The sequence below is a fragment of the Canis lupus genome, chromosome 10 (assembly GCF_003254725.2).
Source record: "Canis lupus dingo isolate Sandy chromosome 10, ASM325472v2, whole genome shotgun sequence".
NCBI lineage: Eukaryota > Metazoa > Chordata > Mammalia > Carnivora > Canidae > Canis > Canis lupus.
The window spans coordinates 62,353,645-62,373,797 of NC_064252.1; the positions used below are offsets into that span (position 1 = coordinate 62,353,645).

Consider the following 20,153-nt stretch of genomic DNA (forward strand, 5'->3'; position numbering starts at 1 on the left):
AATGATTGTGGCATTTATATTCAGTGGGTTCTAATTCAGCCTTATAGGAATGGCAATCCTGTCACATGCTACAACATGGGTGAACCATGAAGACATTATGCTGAATGAGATAAGCTAGTCACAGTAGGACACATACTATAGGATTCCACTAATAAAATATATAGAGTCAAAATGATAGAACAGTAATATGGTGGCTTTCAGGAGCTGTGAATAAGGAGAACAAGGAAGTTGATGGTGGTTCAATGATTTACTGGATTTTTTAATTTAATTTTTAAGTAAACTCTATGCCCAGTATGAGGTTCAAACTTATAACCTCAAGATCAAGAGTCACATACTTTACCAACAGGTGCCCCTTTGTTCTTCAATGAGTACAGTTTTGTAAGAAGAAAATGTTTTAGAGACCTGTTATACAACAATATGAATATAGTTACTATTAGTACTTAAAAATGGTTCAGAGGGTAAACTTACATGGTTTCCTTTTTCCTACAGTGTTTTTTAAATATTAACAAAAAGTGATATAATTTACTTATAAAAGGTTCAATACAAGATATAATAATTATACTTTATAACCCAAAGCTAAAAGAACAGAAATAAAGATCAAAGGAGCAAAGATATATAAAATACAGATTAGAAAAACAATTGAGAAAACAAAACCAATATAGTTGGTTCTTCTAAAAGACAAACATTTAGCTAGAATGAAAAGAGGGAGAAGACATAAATAGCTAAAAAAAAAAAAAAAATCAGAAATGCAAGTGGGATATTACTGCCAAACTTACAGATTCAAAAAACTTAAGAGAATACTATGAACAGGGCAGCCCTGGTGGCTCGGCGGTTTAGCGCCATCTTCAGCTCAGGGCCTGATCCTGGAAACCCGGAATCGAGTCTCAGGTCAGGCTCCCTGCCTGGAGCTTGCTTCTCCCTCTGCCTGTGTCTTAGCCTCTCTCTCTCTCTGTGTCTCTCATTAATAAATAAATAAAATCTTCTAAAAAAAAAAAAAGAGAGAGAGAGAGAGAGAGAATACTATGAACAATAGTACACCAAAAAATTAGATAACCTAGAAAATAGGGACGAATTTCTTGCCAACTACCTACATTGACTCAAGAAGAAATAAAAAAAAAAGTCAGTAGGCCCTATAATAAAGAGATTGAATCAGAAATTAAACTCTCAACAAGGAAATATATATAATGCATGGCTTAACTGGAGAATCCTAACAAACATATAATAAATAATTAACACCAATCCTTCACAAACCCTCCCAAAAAAACTGAACAGAAGGAAATACCAAACTCGTCCTAGGAGACCCAATCTTCATAAGAATAGAAAATTACTACACAGTATCTCATAAATGACAAAAAAGTCTTCCAGAAACTATTAACAAATCAAATCTAAGACTTTACCAAAAGGACTATTCACTACGACCAAGTAAGATTTATCCCAGGAATGCAAACATGGTTCAAAAAAAGAATTACTCTAATACATATTAATCAATGGGAAAAAAGCCACATGGTCATCTTAATTGATGCCAAAAAAAACCATCGGACAAAATCCAACACTCCTTCATGATAAAAATTCTCAGAACTAAGAAACTCTTCAACATGATAAAGGATATTTATGAAAACTGCACAGCCAACAGCATACTCAATGATAAATGACTGATTTTCCCCTAGGATCTGATATGAGATAAGGACACTCATATTTACCATTGCTATTCAACACTATACTGAAATTCTAGCCAGAGTTATTAGACTCCATCCCCCACAAAAGAAAATTAATGTATCCAAATTAGAAAAGATGTAAAACTACTGAAAAATAACACAATCCTATATACAGAAAACCTGTACATAAATAGCTAGTAGAGCTAAAAGAAAAATCAAATAGACACTGTAACAGTACAGATCAACAAGCAAAATTCAACTATGTTTTCATGTATCAACAATGAATTATCTGACAAGGATTTAGGGTATCAATTCCATTTATAATAGCATACAAAGAATAAAATACAACTGATCCTTGAACAACCCAGAGGTTTGGGGCAATGATCCCCCGTGTAGTCAAAAAGCAGAATATAACCTTGACTCCCCAAAACGTAACTATCAAAAGCCTACTGCTGACCGTAAGTCTAACCAGTAACATAAACCAGTACCTTTAACCAGTATACCGATAAAAAATAATTAATACATATTTTGTATATCTAATATATACTGTACTCTTAAAATAAAGAAAATATTAAGAAAAGTTGAGGCGAAAATATACTTACAGTGGTATACTGTACTTACTAAAAACAAACAAACTACATGTATGTGGACACAGGCAGTTTAAAAACCTGTGTTGTTCAAGGATCAACTGTACTTAAAAATGAATCTCACAAAAGAAGTGAAGGGCACCTGAGTGGCTCAGTCAGTTAAGTGTCTTACTTCGGCTCAGATCATGATCTCAAGGCCCTGGGACTGGGCCGCATGTCCAGCTCTACACTCAGCGGGGAGTCCACTTCTCTCCTTCTCTCCCTCTGTCTCTGTCTCTGCCCCTTCCCCTGCTCATGCTCTCTCTCTCTCAAATAATTTTTTTAAAGGTAAAATATTTCTGTACTGAAAAAAACTACAAAAGACTGAAGGAAATTAGGGTTTAAAAAAATGAGAAGACACCTCTCTTTCATGGATAGAAGACTTAACGTTAATACTACCAAGGGGATCCCTGGGTGGCACAGCGGATTGGCGCCTGCCTTTGGCCCAGGGCGCGATCCTGGAGACCCGGGATCGAATCCCACGTCGGGCTCCCGGTGCATGGAGCCTGCTTCTCCCTCTGCCTATGTCTCTGCCTCTCTCTCTCTCACTGTGTGCCTACCATAAAAAAAAAAAAAAAAAGAAAAAAAAAAAAACTACTACCCAAAGTGATTTACAGATTCAACACAATCCCTTCAAAATTCCAAGATCCTTTTTGGTTAGAAATGGAAAAGCCCCAAATTCACAGGGAACTGCAAGGAGTTCTAAAAGCAAAAACAATCTTCAAAAACAACAACAGCAACAACAAACAAAAATCTGTGAAACTTACAAGAAAAGTAGGTTTTAGCAGAAGGACGGATAGTAGACCAACAGAGTATAACACCCAGAAATAAACTTTCACATGAATGGTCAACTGATTTTCAACAACAGTGCCAAGATTATTCAATGGAGAAAGGATAGCCTCTTCAACAAAAGGTGCTGAGAAAAATGAATATTCACAAACTGAAAAATGAAGGTATATATTTATCTTACACTATACATACACAAAGATCAACTCTAAATGGATAAGAGACCTAAACTCAGGACATAAATACATAAAACTCTGCTAAGAAAACACTGGGGAGAACCTTCATTTGATTTTGCAATGGTCTCATCACTAAGACACCAAAAACACAGGTAACACAATGAATAGTTGAAATTCATCAAAATTAAGACTTTCTGTGCATCTAAAGATACTTAGATCATTATTTTAAGTAAGCTCTATTACCAAGGTGGGGCTTGATCTCACCATCCCCGAAATCAAGAATCCCATGGTCTACCAACTGAGCCAGCCAGGCACCTCAGAATCTAAGGATATTTCAAAGAAAACAAAAGAAAACTCAGAGTCGGAGAAACCATATGTAAATTATATATCCGATAAGGGATTAATATCCAGAAAGTAAAAAGTACTGTTAAACTTGACCAAAAAGACTTCTAAAACAACAGAATACAAAAAAGGAAAAAGGTCGTGAGTACACATTCCTCAAAAAAAAGATATACAAATGGCCAATAAGCCCATGAAAGTGTTTCCAGTCATTAGTCATTAGGAAATGCAAATAAATGCAAATTAAAACCACAATGAGCTATCACCACACTACTAGGATGACTAAATATTTACCCACCTATCTACTTATTTATTTTAAATATGGAACATTTCAATCAATCAATAAATAAATAAGGAACCTTTCACATATTTGCATGTCATCCCTGCGCAAGGGCTATGCCAATCATTTTAGTATATGTGCTGCTGAAGAAAGCACCTAAATTATTTTTTAAAGATTTTATTTATTTATTCATGACAGACAGAGAGAGGCAGAGACAGAGGCGGAGGGAGAGGGAGAGAAGCAGGCTCCATGCAGAGAGCCCAATGTGGGCCTCGATCTGGCTCTCCAGGATCACACCCTGGGCTGAAGGCAGCACCAAACCGCTGGGCCATCAGGACTGCCCCAATTTTTTTTTTTTAAAGGCAAATAACAAGTGTTGGCAAGGATGGGAATGGGAATCCCCTTCTATTCTGGGTGGGATGTAAAATACTACAGTCACTATCAACAAAGTTTGATAGTAACTCAGATTAGACAATTACCATATGGCACAGCAATTTTTTTTTTTCCTAAGAGAAAGAGAGCATGAACCCTCAGGGGGCAAAGGGGGATCCCAAGCAGAGTTCATTCCCAGTGCTGACCCAATGCAGAGCTCAATCTTACAACCCTGAGATCATGACCCAAGACAAAATCAAGAGTCAGAAACTGAACTGATAAAGCCACCCAGACACCCCTATGACCCAGCAGTTCTAACCCTAAGCATATATATGCAGAAGAACTGAAAGCAGGGACTCATATGTATGCCTGTACATTTACATTCATAAAAGCACTACTTATAATAAATAGCCAAGAGGAAGAAGCAAATCAAATGTCCATGAATGTAGAAATGAATATACTAGGGATGCCTGTATGGCTTGGTCAGTTGAGCACCTGACTCTTGGTTTCAGCTCAGGTAGAGATCTCATAGGTTGTGGCATCAAGCTGCTTGGAGATTCTCTCCCTCTGTCCCTCCCCACACATTCTTTTCCTCTCTCTCAAATAAATTTTTTTAAAAAAATGAATATACTAAACGTAGTATATGCAAACAATGGAATATTTAGTCATATTTATTTAAATTGACTTTAAATATTCAAATTTAATTATTAGTAAATATTTTATTATTCTACTTGAGGTACCTAGAATAGGCATATTCATATAGATAGAATGCAGAATGGAAGAAACCAAGGGCTTGGGAGAGGGAAAAACTGACATTGTTTCATGGGTACAGAGTCTTTGCTGGAGATAGTGTCAAAATTTTGGATACAGACTCTGGTGATAGTTATACTACACTAAATGTATTTAATGCCACTGAACTGTACAGTTACGAATGGTTAAAGTGGTAAATTTTATGTTAACATATATATTTGTACCACAATAAAAAAATTAAAAACAAAAATAGGAGAAAAGGTAATTATATGTGTTAAAAGGCATCATCCCAAAACTCAAAACAAGTTAAAATTAAAACAAAACAAAAACACATCAATGATTACTTAACACACGAAAAACAGCATGAGAGAAAAATTCTGCCAATAAAAAATAGTGGGATAATAGCACCTGGCTGGATCAATCAGAAGCATGTGACTCTTGATCTCAGGGTCATGAGTTCAAGCCCCACATTGGGTGTAGTAGGTATTACTAAAAAATAAACTTTAAAAAGAAATGGTGGGATATATACATATCTACATAAAATATTAAAAACAAAAGCAAAAAAATTTAAAAAGCTGTTCAGAGAACAATCAACTACTAATCATATCTACTACAAAGTTCTGAGAAGTAGCTTCGGTATCTTACATTCAGTCAAACACTTCAAGTACAAAGAAAAGAGACATCTCAAGTGTGTAGTAACCCAGAATAGACCATGCACAAATTTCTCTTTAGGGAAAACAAAGGCTACTCAGTGAAATCCACAGGAATAAATATTCATTAATCCTCGATGAGAGAAACAGTAATGAAGAAAATGGACTGGTAGTGAGTCATATACCTAAAGACAAAATTAGCCCTTAACAACTATAGAAATTATGGTTCTAATGTAAAATTTAAAACATATAATTTGATAAGGTACAAATAAAGTAAAAACAGAAACACAGAAAATGAGAAAAGAAATGGTGAGAATTCTCTCATCTTTTCTAGAAGTGAATCAATCATTACTGTATTTTAGAATGAAAAGAAACCCATAAAGAAAATGAGTAAATAGATAACTAGATTACAACAAACTTTTTTTTTTTTTCAACAAACTTTTCAAAGACTAAAATGAAGGGAATATATTTTAAAGTGTACAGGTAGAGAAAGGTGTAGCTCAGGGTAATTTGTGAGTGAGCAGCAGAGGAAATAAGTTAACCTTCCCAATATAACTGGGGAAGATACTGGACTCAGAGAACTAGATCTGATGGACAGCAGGAGGTATGGAAATAAAAACAGGATTTCCCTGAATACTCTTAATAAATGTATTTGTCAGTCATCAACCAGTCAGAAAAATACAGACAACTTATGTACTCTACCCACACACCAGAACTCTCCCCTGGATAAAAAATTGTATAAAGCCATAGTTTTCAAGCACTGATAATGGTATCCCTTTTCACTCTTATTTATAAGTTCCACAGGCAAAAAGGCTAGTGAATCTAATGAGAAAAGTGTAAGTTGTTTTACCATTACTACCCTAGAAAATGGTGCAAAACAGGAGTCCCATCTGAGACAACATTAAAAAAAAAAAAAGACTTCACAACATCCAAGAATACCTAGACATCTTTTTTTTTTTTTAAGATTTATTTATTTATTCATGAAAGACACAGAGAGAAAGGCAGAGACACAGGCAAAGGGAGAAGCAAGCAGGTTCACCACAGGGAAGCCTTATGTGGGACTCGATCCCGGATCCCAGGATCATGCCCTGAGCCAAAGGCAGAGGCTCAACCGCTGAGCCACTCAGGCGTCCCCTTAGTTATCTTTCTTAAATATGAATGGGTAACAAAGGTATATATGAAGACATCCAACAACATAAAAAAAAAAAAAAAAAGCACAGCTCATATTAAAAGCTCCTAAAACGGCAGGAAGCAAAGAATTGAAATCTTAAGCTATAACACAGAAGGATACTACAGTGCCCAAATTCTAATTTTTTTTTTTTTTTTTTTTTTTTTTTACGATAGTCACAGAGAGAGAGAGAGAGAGAGGCAGAGACACAAGCAGAGGGAGAACCAGGCTCCATGCACCGGGAGCCCGATGTGGGATTCGATCCCAGGTCTCCGGGATTGCGCCCTGGGCCAAAGGCAGGCGCCAAACCGCTGCGCCACCCAGGGATCCCTACAGTGCCCAAATTCTAACTCAAGTAGAGTAATAACAGCACAAGCTAGTAGTATGCAATGTCTCATAAAGCAGTAACCTAAATGTATATATAAATACACATGCAGAAGCTAATAACCACTAGAATATAGAACAGTGCATCTAAAATTAGTTATCACTAATCCTTCTGAGAAACTAATAACAATTACGTACATAATGCATATCTAAATCAGAAGACACTTAAGTCCTTCTAAATCCTAGAGATCTGACTTTTGTCATTGACACAAAGATCTACCCCCCAAATTAGCCCCATTTTAAGATAAAATTATCTTATATCAGTAATTTCCGTGCATTTATGCAAGTATTCGTCAAACTTGGAAAACATTAATTCCAAGAGTGCAAGAATTCTGAAGGCATTTTTGATGTCCTATGTCTAAAACATTTTATGGTGAAAAGGTGTGTAGAGGGAAAAAAGGTAATCTAATCAAACCAGAACAGTAACTTTAAATGGTATAGAATCATTTAAAGGTCAAAATATTTGCTTTAACTTTATATACTAGTCCTGTATTTACTGAAAAACTAATATACACATGCGAAAGTTTCAAAGTTTACATAAGTATAGACAATAAAAATGAAGTCTTCCATCTATCCTAGGCCACTTGCCCAGAAACAAATCTATTAAAATTTCTTATTTTTCCAAATAGTTCCAGGCATTCATAAGTACAAAGTGCGTGTGTGTGTGTGTGTATACACACACACATCCTCTTTTTATAATTGTTCAAATATACATTGGGAGAATACACTGTGTACTTGGGATTTTCTCTCAATAAAAGATCTATTACCTACGCAGTGTTTAGTGAAACTATTTCTTTTTTTTTTAAATGATGTTTCCTTTTTTTTTTAAGATTTATTTATTTATTTATTTATTTATATTTATATTTATATTTATATTTATATTTATATTTATGATGGGGGGGGGGCAGAGACACAGGAGGAGGGAGAAGCAGGCTCCATGCCGGGAACCCGACGTGAGACTCGATCCCGGGACTCCAGGATCGCGCCCCGGGCCAAAGACAGGCGCTAAACCGCTGAGCCACCCAGGGATCCCCAGTGAAACTATTTCTTATATATTATTCCACACGAACATAATATAGTACCTTTAATCCTTCTCATGGCTACAAAGCATTCTATTATATGAATTTCCCAAAACTCATTTAAGTGGTCCTTACAATGACATTCTGTATCTGCTAGTATAGTCAATGCTGTACCAGAACATCTTCATGTACATGTATTTACAGAATAAGTTACCAGAAATAGAACTGCTATATTGCTTCCCAAAAGTTATACCACACTCTGGTCAATATAATGCATTACTAAACATAATAGGAACTAACCAATACATGAAAATGCCATTACATTATTTGAACTTACATTTAATTACAAATATAAGCATTTTTCAAATATTTACAAACACTTCTTTTTCTATCAATTTCAAATCCATTTGTCACCTTTGTCTATTTTCTCCTTGGATTCCAGTGTAAGAGCTAAGATACAAACAATGAAAACAGCAGCAGCCAATCCAATTACTATGGGTGAACCGTGTGTGTGTGTGTATGTGTGTGTGTCTGTGTATCTCAGGTGAGCAGTGAGCTCAAAAACTTGCTCCAGACAGAAGAAAAAAAAGACTCAGGTGACACTGCATGAAACTAACCAGACCAAGACACTCTGAAATTAATTATATTTAGTGCTCAAATTTTTAAAAACTCAAAATGTAAAAATTCCTAGTCATTCTAAATCTGTGGTAGTTTCAGAAGTAAAGTAGTAATGAACTGCAGACTCAATTAAATTAACCCTTAAGATACACTTATTTTATATAATCTCTTACAGATATTTTTAAATTTTTGCTCTCACAGATAATATACCAATATTTAATTATTCCCTTCCGAGGTTACTTTAAATTCTTGCTAGGGCAAAATGCTAAAACTTTTAATAGGCCATACTATCTATGATCAATTTGATTAACTTCAGTTTCAATAAAGAATGTTCCACTATTCCTAGCTATTTATTCTGTATTACTTAATGTATCATTGTTCTCTTTTTCTAGTTTTACTGTGAACAAAATAAAAATTTTAAATCTACTAAAATAAGTTAACATTTTCAGAAAATTACGAAAGAAAATTTTCCTTTGTTCTGAAACAGAAAAGTGCTTCTTTAATTTATTGAAATGACATTCATGTATAAATATACAATATCAAATACAGGAAGTAAAAAAAGTGTTAAAAATTAGCACAACCAAAGACATAAGGTCTCAAGGCATACAATTATTATCAAAAATCTGAAAATGTTTATATAAAAAGTTTATGAATATACGCAGTAATCAACTATAATGGAAGAAAGAAAAACATAATGGGAGAAATGGCTATTATCATAGCAATAATAAATGTAACTTAAATTCTAACAATAAGCTTAACATAAAATTTATAGACAAGTAACTTTAAATTGAATCTCACACAAAAAAATAGTTTAAGCAAAAAAATAATAGTTTAAGCTTTAGATAAGAAGACAACTTTAGTTCTCTTCAATTTCATCATTATTACAATTACGATTATAGTATTTTTAAAGAGAGGCGCCTGGATGGCTCAATTGTTGACCGTCTGCCTTCACCTCAGGTTGAGATCCCATAGTCCTGGGATCAACTCCCGCATCAGGCTCCCCACAAGGAGCCTGCTTCTACCTCAACCTATGTCTCTGCCTCTCTGTGTCTCTCATGAATAAATTAAATCTTTAAAAAAAAAAAACACACACACAGTATTTTTAAATAAGTCAGTGCTAAAACTTACATGAGAAAACAGAAAAATTCTTTAAAAATGTATAAAAAAGAACCAGCCCTGACAGATACCAATACTACCAAAAACCAACAAAAAAAAGGTAAAGACATTAGTATAAACCCACAATCAGCAAATGTTTTCTTAAAGGACTAGACAGTAAATATATTAGGATTGAAAGTGATAAGGTCTCTACAACAAGTACTATACTCTGCCACTACAGTATGGAAGTAGCTACAGGCAATATGCAAAAGAACGTGCAAGGCTATGTTGCAAAAATATTTACAAAATGAAGTGGCCGGCCCAAAAACTTTGTTTACCAAGCCAAAAAAGTCTACCAATCCCTGGTATACAGATCATGACTGCCTATACTGATAGGTCAATCTACAGACTCCAAAAATTGACCTCATCAAAATAAAACTGGTATGTCAATTCAATAAGGAAAAGAACTACTGAACAAGTGGAACAGGGACAACTACATAGCAAAAAAAATGGGGTTAAAAGTTAGGTACATGAAACCTTGAACCAAGAAAAATTCCAAATGGATCAAAGACTAAAATATAGGGGTGCCTGGGTGGCTCAGTCAGTTAAGTGAATGCCTTTGGCTCAGGTCATGATCCCAGGGTCCTGGGATGGAGCCCCACATCGGGCTCTCTGCTCAGCAGGGAGTCTGCTTCTCCTTCTTCCTCTGCTCCTCTGTACCACTCCTCACTCATGTTCTCGCTCTTGCTCTCTCTCAAAATCTTTTTTAAAAAAGACTAAAACATAAAATTAAAACATAAAATGTACAGGAAGGAAATAAAGGAGAACTTTCTTATAACTGTGGACTGGAAAAGGCATTTCAAACCATAAGACAAAATCCACAGGCCATAAAAAAAATTCAACCACAAGTTTAAAACCACAAACATGAAACTGAACAGCAAAAACCACCTTAACCAAAAGACAACATCAAAGTAGAAAAATAGTCATAACTCTTAACACAGACTCAATTCCAATTTCACTGATATATAAAGGTCTCCTACAAAAAAGAACAAGTAAAATCACTGCTAAGTAACAAAGAATATTAACAGAGATTCTCAGCAAAGGAAACAAAAATGGCTCTTAAACACAAGATTTGCAATGTAATTCACATAAACAAAATGCAAATTTAAAATATACATTTCACCCATCAGTTTAGCAAATATCAAGTAGTGTAGGGCACAATGTATTGAGGAAGATGAGGAGGCATTATCGTACCATTATGTACCACATGTAAACCAAACAGATGCTTAATAATTCTCCTTAAAAGATTTATCCTACATAATAATTTTGCACATGGATGAAATTAACATGTTACAATTTACTTTGGCATTGTTTGTAGCAGGAAAGATTGGGAAAAGATAATGCCTATGAATGGGAATTAAATATCATACTAAAACACTATGCTCTCTTTAAAAAAATCGGTGTTTTATGTAGTGATATGTAGCAATAATCTTCAGAATAAAGTGGGGGGGGGAAGCCAAGTCCATTTAGTATGCAACATTTGTAATAAAGAGCCCCCCCCCCAAAAAAAAAGACAAGGAAAAAGCTTACAGGTAGCCACTTATGTAGAAAATATGACGTACCCTAAGAAGATCTGCATTCCTGGGAAACAGGGACAGGAGGGAGGGAAATATATAACATACACTTTTTTTTTGTTTTGAACCGTGCAGATATATGCTTATTCAAAAGACTAAAGAAAAAAAAAAAAACAGTATAACAGGAAAGAAAAATACCAACACAACATTCAGGATAGAATGGTTTACTATATATCAACAAAACATAATAGGTAAATGTCTCTTAAAAAACCAAGATGGTTTCATGTACAATGTCTAATTGACTAATTCTCATTTCCTTCAATTCTACCCGTAATGTAGGAAGACATAGATTGTGAAAAGCCAGATTCCACAGATTCCATACCCAGCTTTCTCTATGTCTCAGTTTCTTTAGCTATAAAATTAGAAAAGATCTACCTCATAAGGGAATAAAACACTTAGAACAAATAATAAGGAAGCACTTAATAAATGTGACCAGTTAATATTACCTGTGCTGCAGCCCAAATACAGTCAATATGCTGAGTACTCAATCTCCCTTCCGCTGCCAAAAAGTTCAAAATCACTTGGCACTGTTTGATAATCTGGAAAAGAAAATCTCATTATAGCTAATCTTCTAAAGTATTCTTCTCTTAATAGATCAGTCATATAATTGTTCACAAACCTCAATATGTAAATTTGGTCCAAATATATGCTCTACCACATTGTTGCTGATAAGCCAGTCTGCAAGTTCTTTTGCAATGGACCTAAAATTAAATAATAAAGACAGTTAACACATTAAAACGTTATTATCATTCTTTCCCAAACCTTGCTGTACTTGCTCGCTAGGTTCCATGAGTCCATCAATTCTTTCAGATTTTCTATACAGATGATCATGTCATCTCCAATCAAAGATCAATTTCTTGCTTCCCAATCTGTCCCAACTTTTGTCTCCTTGCCTTGCCTTACTGCATTAGGTAGGATTCCAGTACAATGTTAAAAGACCATGATGAGACCAAATACCTTTTTGCTTATTCCTGACTGGAAAACCTTTGAGGTTCTAATAAAATAATGCTAGCTGTAATTTCTTTACCAAGTTGAGGAAGTTCTCTCTGATTCACTCAGTTTTTACCTTGAATGTTTGAGTTTGCCAAATGCTTTTTCTTTATTCATATGATTGTGTGATTTTTTTTCCCTTAGCCTGTTGATGTGATGGATTACATGAATTGAAATAGGCTTGTATCCCTGAAATAAAACTTACTTGGTTGTGGTATATAGTTCTCGTTACATATTACTGGAGGTGATTTGCTTATATTCTACAAGGATTTTTGCATTTATGTTCATGAGACATACTGGGCTGTAGTTTTCTTACATGTCTTTGGTATTAGGGTAACTTCTTCCTTAAATTTCTTCTTTAAATGATAGAATTCACCAATGAACACATATGGGCCTGATGCTGTTTGACAAAGTCTGTAATGCTTTTTTGGGGGAGTTGGAGGGAGAGGGGGGAGAGAGAATCTTAAGCAGGCACAGAGCCCAACACAGGGCTTGATCTCATATCCCCAAGATCATGACCTGAGCTGAAATTAAGAGTTGGATGCTTAGCCAACTGAGCCACCCAAGCACTCCAGCAAAGTCAGTAAATCTTGATTCAATTTCTTTAATAAATACAGGCTTCTTCAGATTGCCTATTTCTTTAAAAACATTTTTAAATGGCTATTACCAGGGCAGCCTGGGTGGCTCAGCGGTTTAGCACCGCCTTCAGCCCAGGGTGTGATCCTGGAGACCTGGGATCGAGTCCCACATCGGGCTCCCTGCATGGAGCCTGTTTCTCCCTCTGCCTGTGCCTCTCTCTGTGTGTGTGTGCCTCTCATGAATAAATAAATAAAATCATGAATGAATGAATGAATGAATGAAAGAAAGAAAAGAAAAGAAAAGAAAAGAAAAGAAAAGAAAGAAAAGAAAAGAAAAGAAAAGAAAAGAAAAGAAAAGAAAAGAAAAGAAAAGAAAGGCTATTACCAAACATTTAATGAAAAAAGTAGTGACAGGTATATTCTAAATGAAAGAAAATAGATTTCAAAACAGGACTGGCCACAAGAGCTCCCACATCTTTCCATCTATATGAATTATACACAGAAAAACTGAAAAGATGAAATAATTTATCTTATTTATCTATATAAGAATTAAATTTAAAAAGCCTTTTAAGTCTAAGGAGGAAAAAGCAAGCTATGAGTTAGGTATATATGGGCTTCAAAAGGGAAAACATTAAAACTATTGATATCCCCTCACATGCACATTCTCTCTAAAAATAAATAAAATCTTTAGGAACAAAATGGGGCACCTGTGTGTCCCAAGACAGTTAAGTGTCCAACTCTTGATTGAAGCTCAGATAATGATCTAAGGGTCATGGGATCAAGCCCCATGTCAGGATCTGTGCTCAGCACAATCTGCTTGTCCCTCTCCCTCTGCTTCTCCTCCCTGCTCACTTGCTTTATCTCCAAAATAAACTAAATAAAAATAAAACTAATGATTTATCTATTCTTGGACATCCCTATAAAAGCTATGATCCTTGAGTCAATTATCTGACCCTCTCCTAAACATACAGAAAGACAATTCAGCAATTATAAAAAAATAAACCTCATTCTTTTGGTATCTTGAAGGATATTATAAGGAGACCCATGGACTTTTGTAAGGATTCAGAATTATAACTACAATTTAGCCAAGTATAAAGCTGAACATTATTTTTTTTAAAAGATTTTATTTATTCATTCATGAGAGACACAGAGAGATAGAGAGAGAAGCAGAGACACAGGCAGAGGGAGAAGCAGGCTCCATCCAGGGAGCCTGACGTGGGACTTGATCCAGGGTCTCCAGGATCACGCCCTGGGCTGCAGGCGGCGCCAAACCGCAGCGCCACCGGGGCTGCCCAAAGCTGAACATTATTAATCACAACTACTCAGGGCTGCAGAAACTTACATATAAGTGGATTCCCAGAAGAAGTGGGATGACCAAAACCAAAGCAAACTACATAAATTATGGCCAAAATATATCACTTTGCTAAAAAATGTTTAGCTATAAAATTAGAACAGATCTACCTCATAAGGGAATAAAACACTTAGAACAAATAATAAGGAAGCACTTAATAAATGTGACCAGTTAATATTACCTGTGCTGCAGCCCAAATACAGTCAATATGCTGAGTACTCAATCTCCCTTCCGCTGCCAAAAAGTTCAAAATCACTTGGCACTGTTTGATAATCTGGACCCCGGGTCTCCAGGATCACACCCTGGGCCGCAGGCGGCACCAAACCGCTGCACCACCAGGGCTGCCCCATCTTTGGCTTTTAACAGTTTAATGAGGAGGCTAGCTGTTTCTCCCTGGGTGTATCTTAGTTGGAATTTGTTGTGGGGCTCCTTGCGTGGAGCCTGCTTCTCCCTCTGCTTGTGTCTCTGCCTCTCTCTGTGTGTGTCTCTCATGAATAAATAAATAAATAAAATCTTTAAAAAATAAAATAAAAGCCAAAGATGAAGAGGAAAATCTTGATATTAGAAAGAGAAAGTGAAATATGTCTAAAAGGGGAACCCCAGTAAGTTTAACAGCTGATTTCTCACCAGAAGCAAAGAGCTATACTGGAACAATGTTTCTGTGTTTCACTAAATTATTATTAATATTTAGGAAATCTGAGGTAAAGAGGAAGTAACTAAGATGCTTACTGTAACCTATAATGCAGCCATTAAAAAAATAATTTTTGAAGTATTAAAAAATCAATGGAATTGGGGCACTTGGATGGCTCAGTGGTGGAGCATCTGCCTTTGGCTCAGGTTGTGATCCCGGGGTCCTGGGATGGAGTCCAGCATCAGGCTTTCCCCCACCCCCACTCCCACCCCGCAGGGGGCCTGCTTCTCCCTCTGCCTGTGTCTGCCTCTCTCATGAATAAATAAATAAAATCTTATAAATAAAAAATAAATAAATAAAATCAATGGAATTAAGATGGTATACTAGGATAAAGGCAATAAAGGCAAAACAGAAAAACAAAACATATAAAAAAACAAAAACAAAATGTTTAAAAGAGACAAATCGAGCCAACAGACACTCAATATCATTCGGCATCAGAGAAATACAAATCAAAACCACAATGAGATATCACCTTATACCAGTCAAATGGCTAAAACTAGCAAGTCAGGAAACAACAGATGTTGGCAAGGATACAGAGAATGGGGAACCTTCTTACACTATTGGTGGGAATGCAAGCTGGTGCAGCCACTCTGGAAAACAGTTTGGAGGTTCTTCAAAAAGTTGAAAATAGAGGTCTCCTACAATCCAGCAACTGCACTACTGGGTATTTACCCCAAAGATACAAATGCAGTGATCCGAAGGGGTACCTGCACCCCAATGTTTATAGCAGCAATGTCCCCAGTAGCCAAACTATGGAGAGAGCCCAGATGTCCACTGACAGGTGAATAGACAAAGAAGATGTGGTGTATATATTTATACACACACACACGCTGGAATACTACTCTGCTACCAAAAAAATGAAATCTTGGAACACCTGCGTGGCTCAGCGGTGAGTGTCTGCCTTTGGCTCTGGGCGTGATCCTAGTCCAGGGATCAAGTCTCACATCAGGCTCCCTATGAGGAGCCTGCTACTCCCTCTGCCTGTGTGTCTGCCTCTTTCTATGTATCCCTCATGAATGAATAAATAAAATTTTTTAAAAATTGAAATCTTGCCATTTACAACATGGATAGAACTAGAGGATATTATGCTAAGTGAAATAAGTCAATCAGAGAAAGACAATTATAACATGATCTCACTCATATGTGCAATTTAAGAAACAAGAGAATCATTAGGGGAAGAGAGGCAAAAATAAAACAAGACAAAATCTGAGAAGGAGACAAACCATAAGAGACTCTTAATCACAGGAAACACATGAAGGGTTACTGGAGAGGAGGATGGTGCGGGGATGGGGTGACTGGGTGATGGACATTAAGGATGGCACATGACATAATGAGCACTGGGTATTATTTAAGACTGATAAGGAACATGCCTGGGCGGCTCAGTCCATTTAGTATCTGACTTCTTGATTTCAGTTCAGGTCATGATCTCAGAGATTAGAGATTGAGCCCCATATTGGGTCCAGGGCTAGGCATGGAGCCTGCTTAAGATTCTCTCTCTTCCTTTGCTCTGTCTCCTCCTCCCCAACTCACAGGTGTGTGCTCTCTAAAAGACTGATGAGATAAGCCACTGACCTCTACCTCTGAAACCAGTAATACCTTGTATGTTAATTGAATTTAAATACAACTTTTTAAAAAGATAATAAAGTAGGACATTTTTTACTGAGAAAAGGATGAAATTATTTTGAACATGACCACTATAAACATATGTGGATCTAAAAAAAATGTACCAAATACATGAAACAAAAACAACAGAATTGAAGGGAGAAAAAGATAATACAGCCAATTCTTGTTACTCTCTGTGGCACACACATAAATCCACTGCACTAAATTAGCTAATACCGACCCCTTGAATCCTTTTTCAAATTATTCTCACCTGCTGCTTTAATGGGTAAAAGTCCTTATTAGCATCTTTATCAACTGCATCATAAAGTGGGTGCTCTTTAGAAGCACTACTCAGTACAATAATGTGACTTTCCATTTGCCGCTGATTGGAAGACTGGATTTGTTTAAATGCGTATCTTATATGATCTAAGTACACAATTTGTTCTACAATCCATATGCAAAATTAATTTAAAGACACGCATTCACAGAACTAAAATTTATCTTGAAGTTCCCACTTAAGGGTGATGCAAGGAAGGTACCCCTTCTGTAAAGATGCCAGGGGCTATGACCTACAACATTTTATTAGTTTCAGGTGTAAAACAATGATCAGTATTTGTATATATTATGAAATGATCACCACACTAAGTCTAGTTAACATCCATCACCATGCAATTACAAAAAAGTTTTTTTCCTTGTAATAGTAAACTTTAAGATCTAATTTCTTAGCAACTTTCAAATATGTAGTACAGTATTACTATAGTCAACATACTATACATTACAACTCTAACTTACTAACTGGAAGTTTATGCCTGTTGAGTCCTTTCACCCATTTCACTCACTCCCCATCCTCCACCTCTGATAATCACCTACAAGCTTTGGTTTGTTGTTTCTCAAGCCCACAAATGAGTTCCTACATCTTTCTCTATGACTTATCTCACTTAGTTAACATCCTCAAGGTCTTATCCATGTTGTCATGGAATGCAAGATTTCATTCTTTTTTATGGTTGAATACTATGCCATTATATACACACAACTGATGGGAAATAAAGACAATACAGTCAATTTTGTTGCTCCTGACAATTCTTTAAAGTTGCTGCACTAAATTAATACTAAAACACTTTCATTTTAAGTCCTAAAAAACACACACACACACACACACAACTTATCTTCCTTTTTCTGTTATCTTACAAAATGAGCTTCAGAAGTGTTTAAATGATATGGCTACGGCTGTCCCACTAACCTGTCGGGGTTCACTTTCTACTCAGATGGCCTCAGAACTGAGCTTTGCAACTACAACGCACTGCCTACCATTTCCATTCTTTGGTCACCTCTGTGCCAGCGCTAACAAAAGAAGGCAGAGCATCACCTTGTTTGCCTTCAGCTGGGAATGTGCATGTTGAGCAGCTCAGATTTTTTACTCCTCTCTGCATGTCCACAAATGACCATGAAAAGCAGCACAAGTGTTGATTTGGGGGTTAGAAATAAATTGCAGCAAACAGGCAAATTCACAAATACGGTATACAACACAAAATGAAGATTAAATGGAATTAGAGATTTCAGTAATTACTCTCAGTAATAGAACTAGGCAGAAAGCAAACAATATCACAAACTCATTAGACCTAACAGACATAAACGTCAAAATAAACAGCCTTTTTTTTTTTTTTTTTTGAAGGACCAAAGTCCACTGAGGCATTTTATTTGCACTTCTGTATTAGATCCCTAGAAAACGAATCCCCGGATGTTCCCTTCCATTTTCATCTTATTTCTTTCTGGTCCATGCAATCACCTGAGGTTGTCATTACAATGAAACCAAACTGGCAGGACAGGAGCAGATTTTCTGCCATTTTTCTAGATCTTTGACATGTACATCAAATCTGGGACTGATCACTCCACACTTGTTTAACCTATGAGGTTCAAAACAATTTTCCCAGGCCTGTGCTTACCAATGATTTCATATTTGCCAATGTAAACATGATTCATCATCAGTTTAGAAACCAGAAGAGGACTTTGGAGCACGGCCTAATTAGAACCTGGCGTTTGCCTCTCTTTTCAGTACTGTTAATATTCTTGAGAGAAACTGCCAGGACATTCATGTGCATCATTATGACAGCACAGAAAGAGGGGAGGAAAGCTAAGTATAGTCTTCCTAAGGACCCATGAATATTCTGTAGTAGACATCTTATGCTAGTCCATAAAAAAAGACAATTCAATTAAAAACTAGGCAAAAAAATAAAATGCATAAACAATTTACCAAAACCAAAACAAAACAGGACATAAAACAGAAAGGCAAGTAACCGTATAAAAAGATGTTCACCATCATTAATTAGGGAAATGCAAAATTAAAGCCATAATGAAATATTTCTTTATACCCAGTAGCACAGCTATAATCAAAAACACATAATAACAAGTGCTCCTGAGAATGGGCAGAAACTAGATCCCTCATAACACTCATACTAGTAGGAATGTAAAATGATGCAGTTATGTTGGAAAATATTGACAATTTTTTTTAAAAAGTGAGATAAATGAGCAAACCAGCAATTATACTATTTACCAAAAAAAAAAAAAAATTAAGAAAGAAAGAAAACATGTCTATAAAAAGATATGGACATGTATATTTAAAGAAACATCATTCAGGAGGCATCTGGCTGGCTCAATTGGTTAAGCATCATACTCTTGATTTTGGCTCAGGTCATGATCTCAAGGTCCTAAGACTGACCTCACCTCAGGCTCTGCACTCAGTGAGGAGTCGGCCTGAGATTGTCTCCCGCTCCCTCTGCCCCTCCCTGCTGCTTGCATATAGGCACAAACACACACTCTCTCTAAAACAAATCCTCTAAGAAGTAAAATAAAGGACCATTATTCATACTAACCAAAGAGTAAAAATAATTAAAATAGCCAACAACACAATGTTGTATCTACATAGTGTAATCCTATTCTGTAATAAAAAGTACTGAAGTTCTGGGCAGCCCGGGTGGCTCAGCAGTTTAGCGCCACCTTTGGCCCAGGGCCAAATCCTGGAGACCTGGGATCGAGTCCCACATCAGGCTCCCTGCAGGAGCCTGCTTCTCCTCTGTCTGTGTCTCTGCTTCTCTCTCTCTCTCTCTCTCTCTCTCTCTCTCATAAATAAATAAATAAATAAATAAATAAATAAATAAATAAATAAATAAATAAAATCTTAAAAAAAAAGAAAAGAAAAAAAGTACTGACGTTCTAATTCACTCCACAACATAAATGAACCTCAAGAAAAACAGTATAGTCAAAGAGTAAATGAAATAAACTAAATGAAAAAGAGGACTATTCTAATTCCATCCATGTGAAATGCCCAAAAAGGAATAATTCTATAGAGACAAAGTATATTAGCGGGGAAAAAATAAGACTAGGAACTGACT

General features: G+C 36.0%; 1 protein-coding gene and 1 pseudogene across 2 annotated transcripts in view; both read right to left on the reverse strand.

Moving 5' to 3' along the window:
• USP34 (ubiquitin specific peptidase 34) overlaps window positions 1-20,153 on the reverse strand; it is a 244,189-nt gene that overhangs the window by 136,025 nt on the left and 88,011 nt on the right. For both annotated transcript variants that reach the window (XM_035721667.2, XM_025468624.3), the window contains exons 9-10: window positions 12,172-12,253; window positions 11,999-12,091 (exon numbers count right to left, since the gene is read on the reverse strand). In XM_035721667.2, the coding sequence (XP_035577560.2) occupies window positions 11,999-12,091; window positions 12,172-12,253 (175 nt within the window). The remainder of the gene's footprint in view (window positions 1-11,998; window positions 12,092-12,171; window positions 12,254-20,153) is intronic.
• Window positions 3,929-4,018, reverse strand: LOC112675834 (U6 spliceosomal RNA; annotated as a pseudogene).